General features: G+C 34.4%; 1 protein-coding gene across 1 annotated transcript in view; it reads right to left on the minus strand.

Moving 5' to 3' along the window:
• The window catches only part of LOC134276019 (calpain-9-like), a 48,313-nt gene that overhangs the window by 15,311 nt on the left and 15,793 nt on the right, over positions 1-17,209 (minus strand). The window contains exons 23-27 of the mRNA XM_062758310.1: positions 5,457-5,540; positions 3,710-3,795; positions 3,501-3,578; positions 2,893-3,062; positions 1,019-1,152 (exon numbers count right to left, since the gene is read on the minus strand). Coding sequence (XP_062614294.1) covers positions 1,019-1,152; positions 2,893-3,062; positions 3,501-3,578; positions 3,710-3,795; positions 5,457-5,540 — 552 coding nt within the window. The remainder of the gene's footprint in view (positions 1-1,018; positions 1,153-2,892; positions 3,063-3,500; positions 3,579-3,709; positions 3,796-5,456; positions 5,541-17,209) is intronic.

Consider the following 17,209-nt stretch of genomic DNA (forward strand, 5'->3'; position numbering starts at 1 on the left):
ATTCACAATTTTGGTAGAGGCACTCTTGCTCATCATAACTATGCACTTCGTTAGTTTATTTATTACCCAGGAGCAGAGAAGAAGATTTTCAAAGAATTCATGTATTTTCACTATATAATCAATAGAGCCCCGCCCTAACACCAGAATCCCTGACCCTGGGGCCATGAATTTCACAATTTTGGTAGAGGACTCAATGCTGATTACAATCATACCAACAGTTTGACTGCTTGATGTCCGGGAGTAAAGAAGAAGATTTTTAAAGATTGCACTAATTTTAGTGGTTTTTGCTCCACCCCCCCAGGCCCCAGGGGGGCAGGGACCACGAAATTCACAATTTTTGTTCCCCTTCACCCATAGATGCTATATGCCAAAATTGGTTGAAATTGGTTCAGTGGTTTCAGAGAAGAAGCTGAAAATATTTAAATGTTAACGCACGACGGACGACAGACGACGGACGACGACGGACAAAAACAGATAGCAATAGGTCACCTGAGTTTACTCAGGTGACCTAAAAATGGAAGTAACCATTGTTAATTGACAATACGTTTCTTTTCTTTTTCTTTTACTTTTTGAGGATATTAACTCCATTTGAAGTTGTACTTGGAGGAACAGTTTTTTTCTGTAACATGAAAACCCCAGAGAATATTCCATCTTCATTTTTATACTGGCTGAATTTGACTGTGGATCATTCCGTCTATCCCATCATTACTGCTTAGGGAGGGTGTGACCAGCCAACGGGGGATGCTTACTCCATCTAGTCAACTGATCCCATCTCTGATGTAGAATTTCCGTTGGTCCATGTTTTATTTCCAATGGCCCATATTTTATACCTACTCACAGAGTTGTATTAATTGTTCATAGAATTTTAGATCAATCACCGTTCGTTATCTTCGCCTTTTTCATTTCCAAAAAATGATATGAATCATTTGATCGCAAATAATATTGATTTTTTATATATATGCATAAAACACCGGATATATTGTAAAGCTATATTACAGGAAACAGATTAGATTTTAACCTGATAAATAAGACATCCACATGACAAGAATTGTCTGACGTCACCACATAATGTATACTTCTGCATAAGGGAGATGATGACGCAACAAGCAGACGGCACCTCGAGGTAAAATTGATTGTTGTGCCAAAGTAGAGCTGTAAATGGAATACACAGAATACTATAATGTTGCTTCCTTTAAAAACTGTAATATTAACTATCTGAAGACTTACAAAAAATTACAAAATTTATAACCTATTCATCCCCAAATCATAAAATCATTAGAATATTCATGGTTAAAAATCTTTCAAACAGACACTCTATAGAACAAAACAACGAAAAATTCGTAAAAAATCGTTCCTTCAAATGATCTCAAGATATATATAGGATCTCACATGATTTGTAGTTGGATATGATTTTTATCCAACGAGTTGTGTGTTTTATATCCCAGAGCCTTGGCGAGGGGATAAAAACACACAACGAGTTGGATAAGAATCATATCCAATTACAAATCATATGAGATTCTTTTAATCCCATGTTTTACATTTTGTTTTATACACCACAATCAATGTTTTACACTGTTTTGTTTTGTAGGACTCCACTTTATTTTACTTCATTACGCTAAAGCAAAACCCATTGTGACGTCATTACTGTGGGATACGAAAACGATATCACATGAGCTATATCAGCGGGATAAAGGGGTAAACATGGGATAACAGGTGATATGATTCATCCAAACATTTTATATTGCAATAAAACAGGAATCATTCATAAAATTGTTCATAAAGAAAAAGGTTCATTTATGGCTTTTTGGCCCTGTGTATTTCTAAAAAAAAAAAATTAAAAAAAACTGCATAATTTTTGTTAACAGTGCATTAAAGAGGTCGGGTGGTCGTGGCCGTTTTTAGACTATTTTGATCTCCTTTAGAAGAAGAGCTCCACATAAAGATATGATAAAATGATCAAATTTTAAAACTAAAATTTATGAAATTTTTCTTTGCCAAATGATAGTTGACAGCTCAAGATATCATATCTAAAAAAAAGATAAGTTCTATCTGGTGGTTAATAAAAAAATAATCTGTTGTCCCCCTAGCCTCCTTAAATATCATTTAAATCTTTGGAGATTGCATGTCTATCAAAAATGACGTAATATTCTTGCTAGTCAATGAATTTTTTTCAATATTTAATATAAAGCGCAACCTCTGATCTAAAATAAGCAACTAGTAAGCGATAGAACTGTTTCTAAGGATAACAAGACATATGACATATCAATATTTTTCTTCTCTGAAAGTAATCAAATATATCTGTTTACAATAAAATTCAAGAACATTGCAATTCCATAAAGACTGTATTCCAAGATCTGGAGTTTCAGAGAAAATTTTTAATAGGAAATGAAAGTATTAAGTCTCTACTTTATTTTGATGTTTAATATGGAACATGAAATGTTAGTCTATAAATTCGTATACCTACAGGGCCGTTTTATGCATAAAGTGAACGGAGCTTTTTCAATAAAAAAGAATAATAACTTGTTTATTAAAAAATGTCAGGGTATGAATAAATATTTATTAAGACACTAATCATACAATTAGTTGAAATCAGAAAGAAACTGAGGGTTAAAAATGCATTATTCGTCACTCTCAGGTTGATCATAGTTATCCAGACACTCTCAGTCAGAACACTCCCAACATGTTATTAATTCTTCGATCACTCCTAACATGCTATGAATTATTGGAACACTATAAACATATTGTGAAATTATTGGAACACTTTAAACATGCTATGATTTATTGGAACACTCTAAACATGCTATGAATTATTCGAACACTCTTCACATGTTATAAATTATTCGAACACCTTTTATATGTTATGAATCATGAACACTCTGGAGATATACTGACGTGAGGAGGCTGCCCCTCCGGCGTTGTACCCCACCCTCCACTCTCTGTGTCCTACAGCGGCTCCCCACGACTTTCGGTGCTGGATGAAGGGCTCACATTTCCAGCATTCTGGACCCAGGTGACACACCTCCAACATTGTGAAAATGTTGGAAAAATCAACGAACGACATCCTAAGAATTACAAAGTGTCCGTGATTTCTCTTTCTCCCGTTTGTACTTTTGGGCTTAATTACTTTTTAATTTATTTTAGTAAAAGGTGGTCAATTTTGGATCTATTCTGCATTTTACTTTGTACTTCTACATGTGTATGGCACAATCCAACCGACAAAGAAAGATAACTAAAACGGTTATTACATGTACTTGTATTTTGAATACTTTTGGCTTAAATTTCTTAGTTAGCCAAAGTGTCTTTTTTTTTTTTTACATTTTCATAGTGTTAAACCTAATTTCACAAGTTTATCTGCTTGTCTTTGGAAAAATTAAATAAAAATTTCATCATAAAAACTAAGGGAATCAATGGAATTCTCTCCTTCAAATGATCCACTTTGGAAACAGTGTACAAAATGGTTGTCAGTATTTAATATCAAGATTAGTTCTTTCTATTCTTACCAAAATTCTCCGTCCTCGGAATTTGTTGGTTTTAGTTTTTGTAGAACCTCCTGACTTAAAGCTCCCCAATGTGGTGATCTAAACAAAAATAAAAGGAAATTAAAGAAAACAAACAATTAATGTTAATCAAGAACCTTCACTTCACAAACAACAATAACCATATTTATGATACAGCTTTCTCTTTTTATTTGACGTTTAAAGATGGGTACCCATCACTCCAAGCCCCGTTCCACTCAAAATGTCCCCACGGATTTCTCAGGCGAATCAAAATGATCATGCCATTTTTCACCGGAATCTATAAATAAATTCAAGAACAATCTTATTAGCAATCATGCAATCTAACTTTTTTTTACTTTCATTTGGGAAGGAGAAAAATTACGAAGAACTGATAAAAATGTATTTATTTTGACTTCTTTTACTGTTCAAATTTTGTGAACATTTCTTTGCATCTATCCATCAGCAATATCAAGGGTTAAGCTTAAATACTGTTAGTACAACAATATTTTCGAGAAGTTGTGTAAAACTGTTGTGGATACTGGTACTCAGAATTCCCAGGAACTTTGAGAAAATTTGAAATAACAAATTTTGCTTAAATCAATAGCATCAAAACGTATGACTTTTCCAGTACTTCGTTAAACTATTTTCCACGATCAATTAATGTCCAGGCACTTTTGTATCACTGATGCTTTTTCACTAACAATGGATTTCGTAAATTTACTTACCTTGTACTTACCTTGTACTGGCCATTTGCAACAAACATTCTGGTTTTACACACAAGTACTCTGATGTTGATACCGTATAGCGGGTTATTTTAGCGGGGTGCTAATTTTGGATTATCTTGGCGTTTTGATGATAGTTCGCTAAAATTTTAATCGCTAAAATAGATAAAATCTATCTAGTGTCCATCTGCAAAGAGCGGAGACCCTGCGTCCGCTAAATTAAAGTACGCCAAAATTAATTGCATACCTTTGATCAGGCAAAACGACAAATTTCACACCCGCCAAGAAAACTCGCTGTACGGTATTAAAAAGATGCTTTCTGGTTGACAATTTCTATGTAAATTTGGAAATTATGTTTTCCATCATGTCGGAATACACATGGGTACCAATTATTTCTAGGCCTCTATTCCTATTTATATAAAGTAGAATTTATTCAAAAGCTTATGAGGAGAAGAAAACACTTGCCTTCCACTCGACATTTAGATATATTGACGACGTCTATTCATATGTGGATTCAATATATCTCAATAAGCTTGAAATAAAAGATACTACTGAGTCTGTAACTTTCATTTCATATAAGGTTACTATAATAATACAAGAAAAAGACACTAGTGGTAAGCTAACCTCGAAGCTATATGATAGACGTGATGACTTCAATTTTTCAATCGTCAACTTCCTTGACTTATGAAGGAATTTATCCTTATGACCTGTATTTAGGTTTATGTCTTTCAGTTGATTCGATAATCGAGAACATTCTCTACGAATGAACAACTTTCAAGCTATTTACAGACAAGTTGACGGAACAAGTAAATACAGTCTCGATTAAAGTAATCATTTCGCAAGTTCTATGGTCGATACAATGACCTTGTCAGCAAATAAATCTATCAGTAAGTCAAATGCTGACTGAAAATATTCATAATAATTGTGAGGCAATTGTTTACACACTGGACTGCCCCAGGGATTTTATTTTCCGTTTTTCCCTGATCATGACAAGGAGCACCTAGTGGGTGTAACCGGCCGGAAGGGGATGTTTACTCATTCATGTCACCTGAATTCACCTCTGATGTTTTTGAGGTCCATGTTTGCATCTTTCCTGATTTTTCGTAATGATGTTTAAATGGACTTAAGAGCCTGAATATTTGATACTGTCTATTACCTTTATAATTCATTTTTCTTGAAGGAACTTGCATGCATACAACCTGATATTGTAGGTGTGATTGCCCTTGAATAAACTCACTTGTGCGTAGCCTGTAACACTGTAGGCGTGTCCCGTCACTAAACCATTGGATAATCTTCTTCTCTGGCCTTGGGTCATATTTGTCTGTAAAATAGTCTTCATTTATATCTATCAACTTTTATGTAGAGTGAAATTGTCTCGTGTACCCATTTTCATCAATTTTACAGTATCGAATTTATCATACAGTTGGACTGCTTTAATGGGTTTGGCTACATAATGTCCTCTGTTGTTTAAAGCTTGTACTTGTAATAGATTTCGTTAAATAATGGGCATAAAATACGTCAAGAGAATCAGCGATTTGTACGTACAGATATATAGGTACCAATAAGAGAATCAGTCTTTTGTACGTACAGATATATAGGTACCAATAAGAGAAGCAGTGTTTTGTATGTACAGATAACTACAGATATATATACATGTATAGGTACCAATAAGAGAAGTAGAGATTTGTACGTACAAATATGTAAGTACCAATAAGAGAAGCAGTGATTTGTACGTACAGTTAAACATTGCTGTGATGTCATTCCTTTGTTCTTGCAGTCTAAAATTTTACCTGTGGCAGTCCGATATTAGTGAGCAGTCCGATATTAATCGTAATATCAGACTGCTTCGGTACTGATATCTTGCAAAATTGGACTGTTACTGTTACGGAAATAAAAAATGTGATTAATTAACAAACAGCAATTTATGATTGATTGTAAATTGTTTAACGTCCCTCTCGAAAATTTTTCACTCATATGGAGACGTCACCGTATGCCGGTGAAGGGCTTCAAATTTTGACCTTTACTCGGCACTCAGGGCCATTGAGCAGTGAGGGATCTTTATCGTGCCAACGTCTGCCGCTGACACGGGGCCTCAGTTTTTAAGGTCTCATCCGAAGGACCCCAAACAGCAATTTAAATTTCTCACTACAATGATGATTTTGAAACAATGATCTTACAGAATTGCAAAATTAAATAAAAATTAAACTTTCAATCACACCGAATATACTGTAACAGGAAGAAGAAAATGCAGCAGACCAGATCATTCAGAAAACAAGAGACCCATGGGCCACATCGCTCACCTGAGCACTGGGGCTAGGAAAAAGTAGAAATTGGTTTATTATTGACAAGTTTAAATCCAAAAGTAGTCCCATGAGCAATGGCTTTGCAATTCTTGAGAAGATGATTTTTAAAGAATTTTCCTATATATGTCTATGCAAAACTTTGATTGGCCATTGTTGCCACGCCCTACCCCCGTGGGTCATGATTTGAATAAACTTGAATCTACATTACGGTACCTGAAGATGCTTCCATATAAATATGATCAATTATAGCTTTGTTATTCTTGAGAAGAAGATTTTTAAAGAATTTTCCTATATATTTCTATGTAAAATTTTGGTCGACCATTGTGGCCCTGCCCTACCCCCAGGGGACATGATTTGAACGAACTTGAATCTACTCTAGCTGAGGATGCTTCCATATAAATATGATCAATAATGGCTTTGTTATTCATTAGAAGAAGATCTTTTAAGAATTTTCCTATATATTTCTATGTAAATATTTTGGTCGGCTATTGTGGCCCCGCCCTACCCCCTGGGGTCATAATTTGAACAAACTTGAATCTACACTATCTGAGGATGTTTCCATATAAATATTATGAATTATGGCTTTGTAATTCTTGAGAAGAAGATTTTTAAAGAATTTTCCTCTATATTTCTATGTAAAACTTTGGTCGGCCATTGTGGCCCCGCCCTACCCCCGGGGGTCATGATTTGAACAAACTTGAATCTACACTACCTGAGGATGCTTCCATATAAATATGATCAATTATGGATTTGTTATTCTTGAGAAGAAGATTTTTAAAGAATTTTCCTATATATTTCTATGTAAAACTTTGGTCGGCCATTGTGGCCCTGCCCTACCCCCTGGGGTCATGATTTGAACAAACTTGAATCTACACTACCTGAGGATGCTTCCATATAAATATTATGAATTATGGCTTTGTCATTCTTGAGAAGAAGATTTTTAAAGAATTTTCCTCTATATTTCTATGTAAAACTTTGGTCGGCCATTGTGGCCCCGCCCTACCCCCGGGGGTCATGATTTGAACAAACTTGAATCTACACTACCTAAGGATGCTTCCAAATAAATATGATCAATTATGGCTTTGTTATTCTTGAGAAGATGATTTTTAAAGAATTTTCCTAAATATTTTTATGTAGAACTTTGGTCGGCCATTGTGGTCCCGCCCTACCTCTGGGCGTCATGATTTGAACAAATTTGAATCTACACTACCTGAGGATGCTTCCAAATAAATATAATCAATTATAGCTTTGTTATTCTTGAGAAGAAGATTTTTAAAGAATTTTCCTATATATTTCTATGTAAAACTTTGGTCGGCCATTGTGGCCCTGCCCTACCCCCGGGGGTCGTGATTTGAACAAACTTGAATCTACACTACCTGAGGATGCTTCCGTATAAATATGATCAATTATGGATTTGTTATTCATTAGAAGAAGATCTTTTAAGAATTTTCCTATATATTTCTATGTAAATATTTTGGTCGACTATTGTGGCCCCGCCCTACCCCCTGGGGTCATAATTTGAACAAACTTGAATCTACACTATCTGAGGATGTTTCCATATAAATATTATGAATTATGGCTTTGTCATTCTTGAGAAGAAGATTTTTAAAGAATTTTTCTCTATATTTCTATGTAAAACTTTGGTTGGCCATTGTGGCCCCACCGTACCCCCGGCGGTCATGATTTGAACAAACTTAAATCTACACTACCTGAGGATGCTTCCATATAAATATGATCAATTATGGCTTTTTTATTCTTAAAAAGAAGATATTTAAAGAATTTTCCTATATATTTCTATGTAAAACTTTGGTCGGCCATTGTGGCCCTGCCCTACCCCCGGGGGTCATGATTTGAACAAATTTGAATCTACACCATCTGAGGATGCTTCCATATAAATATTATGAATTATGGCTTTGTCCTTCTTAAAAAGAATATTTTTAAAGAATTTTCCTATATATTTCTATGTAAAACTTTGGTCGGCCATTGTGGCCCCGCCCTACCCCCGGGGGTCATGATTTGAACAAACTTGAATCTACACTACCTGGGGATGCTTCCATATAAATATGATCAATCATGGCATCGTTATTCTTGATAAGAAAATTTTTAAAGAATTTTCCTATATATTTCTATGTAAAACTTTGGTCAGCCATTGTGGCCCCGCCCTACCCCCAGGGGTCATGATTTGAACAAACTTGAATCTACACTACCTGAGGATGTTTCCCCATAAGTTTCTTTTTTCCTGGCACAGTGGTTCTTGAGAAGAAGATTTTTAAAACATACAACCAAATTTTCATTAATTCCCAATTATCTCCCCTTGAATGAGGGCGTGGCCCTTCATTTGAACAAACTTGAATCCCCTTCACCCAAGGATGCTTTGTGGTAAGTTTGGTTGAAATTGGCCCAGCGGTTCTTGAGAAGAAGTCGAAAATGTGAAAAGTTTACAGACAGACGGACAGACGGACAGACAGACAGACGGACGCCGGACAAAATGTGATCAGAAAAGCTCACTTGAGCCTTCGGCTCAGGTGAGCTAAAAACCCAAACAAACAAGCAAAGCTGGTAAATTTCTAATAACTTATTAAACTTGAAAAAAATGTTTCAACCCCTTTCCCTGGTTTTATAAAAAGAGTAGGCGCATTCGGGGCCACCAAAGAAGCACAAAAACTTTCAAAACCCCAAAAAATAAATTCAAAATAAAACAAAAACTTCAGACAATACAAAGAACAACATTCAAACAGTTTGATTTCATTTTCTCATAGAAAAAAAAATGCCTAAGCAAAATCAAGGTAGCTAGGCCTAGTATATGATAATTAATACTTAATTCGACAGATTCGCAACAAATTTTGAAAGAAATTTAAAGAACTTCATTTCAAGGTTTCCCTCAAACCCCCTTGATTATGTTTGTTTTTCTGTAAAAGAGGTACATATAGACGCTAATCATTACAAAATGAAATGGACTAATAAATGTAACTCCAGCATCCGCTTAATTTTCTGTGATTATTCTTCATATCTGCATTTTCTATTCCATTCCAAATTCATCATTCACTAGATTGTCTGTATTATAATTCGTTGCTCTGCTTTAATCTCCGTATATGTTTTAAAGGAAGAAAAAATTTGTCCCCACTCTCCTTATAAAATTATTTCAAATACCTTTTACAGTGCAGCCGAGTACTATTCATTTAAGCCTGCATTCTTGAAAGAATTGCTTCAGTGGTCATTAACACCTTTGTTTTGTCTTTTGTTCTAATATCGGACTGTCTCAGGTAAATCAAAAGCAATGTTTTAACATGCCAAGAAAACCTTAGCGTTCTCTCCGTATAGCAAACTCAATAAAAGCCGAATTAACATTAATCTGTGATTCTTCCCCTGGGAGACGTGCGGAAGCAATTAATGTCTGCAGTTTTGAGGGAGGGATCTTAAAATTTACTGGGTTAGAATTATAGGTAGAATATTAGTTATTTAGAAGCCTTTGCCCCCCCCCCCCCCCCCCCCCCCCCCCCCCCCCCCCATTGTCTTTTTCGGGTGGGGTGGGGGGTGAAGTTAATTATAGTAAAGTAATTCTTTAATAAAATAAGCTGCCTTTCAATTTTTTTACGTAATTCAATTTCAAAATATTTTTTCTCAGTACAAATAAATTGACATCGGGTAGTTGTGGAAGTACCGCGTCGAAATATAAATAAAAGAGTACCAAATTTCCGGAAGTTTACATCATTTCCTGGTTGAACAAGATGGAGACGAGTACTGAATGGGTAGACGTTACCCGATTGGCTATGTGTATATTTTCATTTTAAAGTGAATATTTTCTTTTGATTGTTTTTTTCTTATTTTCTTCAGTCCAATATTTTTTTAAAATAAACGTATTTTGTAAATAAAGATATTTGACAGTAACTTTTTAGGTATTTGTACCACTTCCTGGGGTAGAACTTTATTTTTTCTTTAACTAAGAAAGCTTAAAACCTAGGATCCACCCCCAGAAGTCTGCTGCCGTAAATTGTCTTGCTGGCGTTTTGGGAATATGGGTGATTTGCATCAATTACACTTTTATTGACTCCATCGCTGTCGAAATCGGACGAGATTTCTTGGCATGGTCAGAAAAATCAGTCAGAGAATACATGTAAAAGAATATTGGCCTTGTCATGATTTGGATTTTGCTCGTTTAAAGAACTTATTATTTTTTAATTTTTATTATTTTCTCATAAGAAATATTTGAGAGTGTTACTTTTATTTGTTTATTATTTTGTTCTTCGGGTTTCATGCATTTCGCCCGGTCCAGTAAATCAAAATTATTACCGGTATATATAAGTCATTTTGTGTCTAAACATATCATATCTAAAGAATTTGATTCATAGGCAATGAATTTTAAACAAATAGAAGGGGGGTTGAGATCTTTCACCGTCAGAAAAATCAGTCAGAGAATACATGTAAAAGAATATTGGCCTTGTCATGATTTGGATTTTGCTCGTTTAAAGAACTTATTATTTTTTAATTTTTATTATTTTCTCATAAGAAATATTTGAGAGTGTTACTTTTATTTGTTTATTATTTTGTTCTTCGGGTTTCATGCATTTCGCCCGGTCCAGTAAATCAAAATTATTACCGGTATATATAAGTCATTTTGTGTCTAAACATATCATATCTAAAGAATTTGATTCATAGGCAATGAATTTTAAACAAATAGAAGGGGGGTTGAGATCTTTCACCGTCAGAAAAATCAGTCAGAGAATACATGTAAAAGAATATTGGCCTTGTCATGATTTGGATTTTGCTCGTTTAAAGAACTTATTATTTTTTTAATTTTTATTATTTTCTCATAAGAAATATTTGAGAGTGTTACTTTTATTTGTTTATTATTTTGTTCTTCGGGTTTCATGCATTTCGCCCGGTCCAGTAAATCAAAATTATTACCGGTATATATAAGTCATTTTGTGTCTAAACATATCATATCTAAAGAATTTGATTCATAGGCAATGAATTTTAAACAAATAGAAGGGGGGTTGAGATCTTTCACCGTCAGAAAAATCAGTCAGAGAATACATGTAAAAGAATATTGGCCTTGTCATGATTTGGATTTTGCTCGTTTAAAGAACTTATTATTTTTTAATTTTTATTATTTTCTCATAAGAAATATTTGAGAGTGTTACTTTTATTTGTTTATTATTTTGTTCTTCGGGTTTCATGCATTTCGCCCGGTCCAGTAAATCAAAATTATTACCGGTATATATAAGTCATTTTGTGTCTAAACATATCATATCTAAAGAATTTGATTCATAGGCAATGAATTTTAAACAAATAGAAGGGGGGTTGAGATCTTTCACCGTCAGAAAAATCAGTCAGAGAATACATGTAAAAGAATATTGGCCTTGTCATGATTTGGATTTTGCTCGTTTAAAGAACTTATTATTTTTTAATTTTTATTATTTTCTCATAAGAAATATTTGAGAGTGTTACTTTTATTTGTTTATTATTTTGTTCTTCGGGTTTCATGCATTTCGCCCGGTCCAGTAAATCAAAATTATTACCGGTATATATAAGTCATTTTGTGTCTAAACATATCATATCTAAAGAATTTGATTCATAGGCAATGAATTTTAAACAAATAGAAGGGGGGTTGAGATCTTTCACCGTCAGAAAAATCAGTCAGAGAATACATGTAAAAGAATATTGGCCTTGTCATGATTTGGATTTTGCTCGTTTAAAGAACTTATTATTTTTTAATTTTTATTATTTTCTCATAAGAAATATTTGAGAGTGTTACTTTTATTTGTTTATTATTTTGTTCTTCGGGTTTCATGCATTTCGCCCGGTCCAGTAAATCAAAATTATTACCGGTATATATAAGTCATTTTGTGTCTAAACATATCATATCTAAAGAATTTGATTCATAGGCAATGAATTTTAAACAAATAGAAGGGGGGTTGAGATCTTTCACCATGCCAAGAAAACCTTAGCGTTCTCTCCGTATAGCAAACTCAATAAAAGCCGAATTAACATTAATCTGTGATTCTTCCCCTGGGAGACGTGCGGAAGCAATTAATGTCTGCAGTTTTGAGGGAGGGATCTTAAAATTTACTGGGTTAGAATTATAGGTAGAATATTAGTTATTTAGAAGCCTTTGCACCCCCCCCCCCCCCCATTGTCTTTTTCGGGTGGGGGGGGGGGGGTGAACTTAATTATAGTAAAGTAATTCTTTAATAAAATAAGCTGCCTTTCAATTTTTTTACGTAATTCAATTTCAAAATATTTTTTCTCAGTACAAATAAATTGACATCGGGTAGTTGTGGAAGTACCGCGTCGAAATATAAATAAAAGAGTACCAAATTTCCGGAAGTTTACATCATTTCCTGGTTGAACTCAACCAGGAAATGATGTAAACTTCCGGAAATTTGGTACTCTTTTATTTATATTTCGACGCGGTACTTCCACAACTACCCGATGTCAATTTATTTGTACTGAGAAAAAATATTTTGAAATTGAATTACGTAAAAAAAATTGAAAGGCAGCTTATTTTATTAAAGAATTACTTTACTATAATTAAGTTCACCCCCCCCCCACCCGAAAAAGACAAGGGGGGGGGGGGGCAAAGGCTTCTAAATAACTAATATTCTACCTATAATTCTAACCCAGTAAATTTTAAGATCCCTCCCTCAAAACTGCAGACATTAATTGCTTCCGCACGTCTCCCAGGGGAAGAATCACAGATTAATGTTAATTCGGCTTTTATTGAGTTTGCTATACGGAGAGAACGCTAAAGTTTTCTTGGCATGGTGAAAGATCTCAACCCCCCTTCTATTTGTTTAAAATTCATTGCCTATGAATCAAATTCTTTAGATATGATATGTTTAGACACAAAATGACTTATATATACCGGTAATAATTTTGATTTACTGGACCGGGCGAAATGCATGAAACCCGAAGAACAAAATAATAAACAAATAAAAGTAACACTCTCAAATATTTCTTATGAGAAAATAATAAAAATTAAAAAATAATAAGTTCTTTAAACGAGCAAAATCCAAATCATGACAAGGCCAATATTCTTTTACATGTATTCTCTGACTGATTTTTCTGACGGTGAAAGATCTCAACCCCCCTTCTATTTGTTTAAAATTCATTGCCTATGAATCAAATTCTTTAGGTATGATATGTTTAGACACAAAATGACTTATATATACCGGTAATAATTTTGATTTACTGGACCGGGCGAAATGCATGAAACCCGAAGAACAAAATAATAAACAAATAAAAGTAACACTCTCAAATATTTCTTATGAGAAAATAATAAAAATTAAAAAATAATAAGTTCTTTAAACGAGCAAAATCCAAATCATGACAAGGCCAATATTCTTTTACATGTATTCTCTGACTGATTTTTCTGACGGTGAAAGATCTCAACCCCCCTTCTATTTGTTTAAAATTCATTGCCTATGAATCAAATTCTTTAGATATGATATGTTTAGACACAAAATGACTTATATATACCGGTAATAATTTTGATTTACTGGACCGGGCGAAATGCATGAAACCCGAAGAACAAAATAATAAACAAATAAAAGTAACACTCTCAAATATTTCTTATGAGAAAATAATAAAAATTAAAAAATAATAAGTTCTTTAAACGAGCAAAATCCAAATCATGACAAGGCCAATATTCTTTTACATGTATTCTCTGACTGATTTTTCTGACGGTGAAAGATCTCAACCCCCCTTCTATTTGTTTAAAATTCATTGCCTATGAATCAAATTCTTTAGGTATGATATGTTTAGACACAAAATGACTTATATATACCGGTAATAATTTTGATTTACTGGACCGGGCGAAATGCATGAAACCCGAAGAACAAAATAATAAACAAATAAAAGTAACACTCTCAAATATTTCTTATGAGAAAATAATAAAAATTAAAAAATAATAAGTTCTTTAAACGAGCAAAATCCAAATCATGACAAGGCCAATATTCTTTTACATGTATTCTCTGACTGATTTTTCTGACCGTACGATATATGCCTCGTACAATTCTGTATTAAAACATATCAGACAGTTTTCGGCCCGAACGGGCCTCAAACTGTCTGATATTGTTTTAAATACAGAACTGCATGTATTCGGCATATATCCAATACATATGTAGGTACCAATAAGAGAAGTGGTGATTTGTACGTACAGATATGTAGGTACCAACAAGAGAAGCGGTGATTTGTACGTACAGATATATACATAGGTACCAATAAGAGAAGCAGTGATTTGTACATACAGATATGTAGACCAATAAGAGAAACAGAGTTTTGTACGTACAGATATGTAGTTACCAATAAGAGAAGCAGTGATTTGTACATACAGATATGTAGACCAATAAGAGAAGCAGAGATTTGTACATACAGATATATATACTAAGTATATAGATACCTGTGATTTGTACATAGAGATATGTAGTTACCAATAAGTTAAAACATTTTTGTGACGTAACCTTTTGTTTGTTTCTATCCAGTATATTTAAGAATGTCCCCTTAAAAGTATGGCAGTCCATTATTTTATCCTACCAGTCCAATATTTTATACAACCAATCCAATACTTTGTCCGATCAGTCCAATATTTTATACAACCAATCCAATACTTTGTCCGATCAGTCCAATATTTAACAAAATTTTGGATTGGAAAATAGTGGAGTGAACTGAAATGAAAAGCGAAAACAAATACATGAACATTGAAATAATTTTAATAGAAATACAGAAACGGGAATAATCACAACAAATCACAAACGCACAAACACATCGCCAGCAGTGATATTTATTTCCCTGGAAGCACTATTCCTTTCAGAAGCAGCAGCTCCATCATTTTCAGCGGAAACCTTCTTCTTCGCCTTAGATTGCACAACGTCACTCACTTCCTTCATCTGCTCCGTTGATGTACGTTTGTAGGCCCTGACCGCATTCGAGCGATGCCCCGTCTTTTCAACAATTAGTTGTTCGTCAACACCGGCTTGATGCAGTCTTGTAGCAGCGGTAGCCCTTCAAGAATGGTTGGTAAAATTCCCATGAAATCCAGCTGCTTTACACAATTTTCCGACAACTTGCTGAAGCTGATGAACCCCTATCGGCACGTCGTCGAACCATACTGTTTCCGTAGCCCTCTGTTTGGGTCTTAGATACAACGCCGTCGATTTTCTATTAAGTGGTCTAAAAAAATGGAAATAATATGAATAGTACGCAAAAAAGAGGAATATGCAACTTTACAAACCATTTTTTCAGAACTGCATGCATCAAGATAATATACATGATTTTTTAAATAACATAAGACATTCTTGTTCGAAATAATATCCAGATAGCTATATTCTCACCTTAAACTGATATATTTCTCAAAAATTTTAACAAGGCAACGTTCAGGCTCATCCACATTTTCATATGCCCTTGTGACTTTTGGCGCAATTTTGCGATGATTTAAGCCTCCGGTGTTGCTTTTGGATACATCCTCTGTGTATTGGACGTACCGTCTCAAATCATCTTTGGAGATGTGTAGTGATAACTATGAATTGGTACCAATTCGAAGATTCCGATGTTCTTGCCCGGCACGGAGAGCAAAGTTTAATCCGATACTGTATAGCAGAGTATCGACCAACTTTTTGGCAGTGTCAGATCCGAGAATCCCACGCTCCTACATCTCGTTTTCCTGTTCCGCTGAAATAATAGCTGCTTGCTTACGATTGATCCTGATTCCCTTTCTTGATAATTCTTTCACTTCTGCATCTAATACTGATCGCATATTAACAAAGTCAGTATCATCCAGAAAGCTAACAAACCTCCCGCTAGCTCGCAGAAAATGTTGTACAGAAATGACAATTTCATAAAGGGTGTTTGGGTGGTATTCTCCGCCGGATTTGTTATGAACTTCAGCGATGAAAAACTGCATAGCTTTGTCTAACGACATATGGTCATAAGTTCTCCCACTACAAAAGTCGAATTCAGTTCTTCCGTAATCTGCACACTTTTGTTTCGTTTTTCTTTCCATTCAACAAATAAATTCACAGCCCATTTAGCTTTATTTTCGGTGTTTTTGGATTTCGTAGACTGGACTAACCTCTTCAGATCCGCCTCTTGAAGGGGTTTTGAAAAACGAGTTGAAACACATTCCTTTGTCGACGCCCTGTTTTCAATCTCCTGGGAAGCCTTTATTAATGACAAGTCATCACCTTCAAAGTCCGATATGTCAGAAAATTTTTACGAATAACGGAGAAGCGCGTAATTCAAAATTTAAATGGGAGTTCTCCAGATCAAGAATGTCATTCAAAATGGTATCAGTGTCATTATCGGACTTATCGCTGGGGGTTCTAAAAATCTCGACATCACTCTCGAACCGGTTTCGGCTTATATCCATTACAGAAGCAGTGATTTGTACATACAGATATATATATAGATACCAATAAGAGAAGCAGTGATTTGTACATACAAATATGTAGTTACCAATAAGAGAAGCTGTGATTTGTACATACAGATATATATATAGATACCAATAAGAGAAGCAGTGATTTGTACATACAGATATGTGGAAACCAATAAGAGAATCAGTGATTTGTACATACAGATATGTAGGTACCAATAAGAGAAGCAGAGATTTGCATGTACAGATATGTAGTTACCAATAAGAGAAGCAGTGATTTGTACTTACAGATATGTAGATACCAATAAGAGAGGCAGT

This window comes from Saccostrea cucullata, unplaced genomic scaffold (genome assembly GCF_032062105.1).
Source record: "Saccostrea cucullata isolate Sc308-1 unplaced genomic scaffold, CSIRO_AGI_Scuc_v1 ctg113, whole genome shotgun sequence".
NCBI classification, from domain to species: domain Eukaryota; kingdom Metazoa; phylum Mollusca; class Bivalvia; order Ostreida; family Ostreidae; genus Saccostrea; species Saccostrea cuccullata.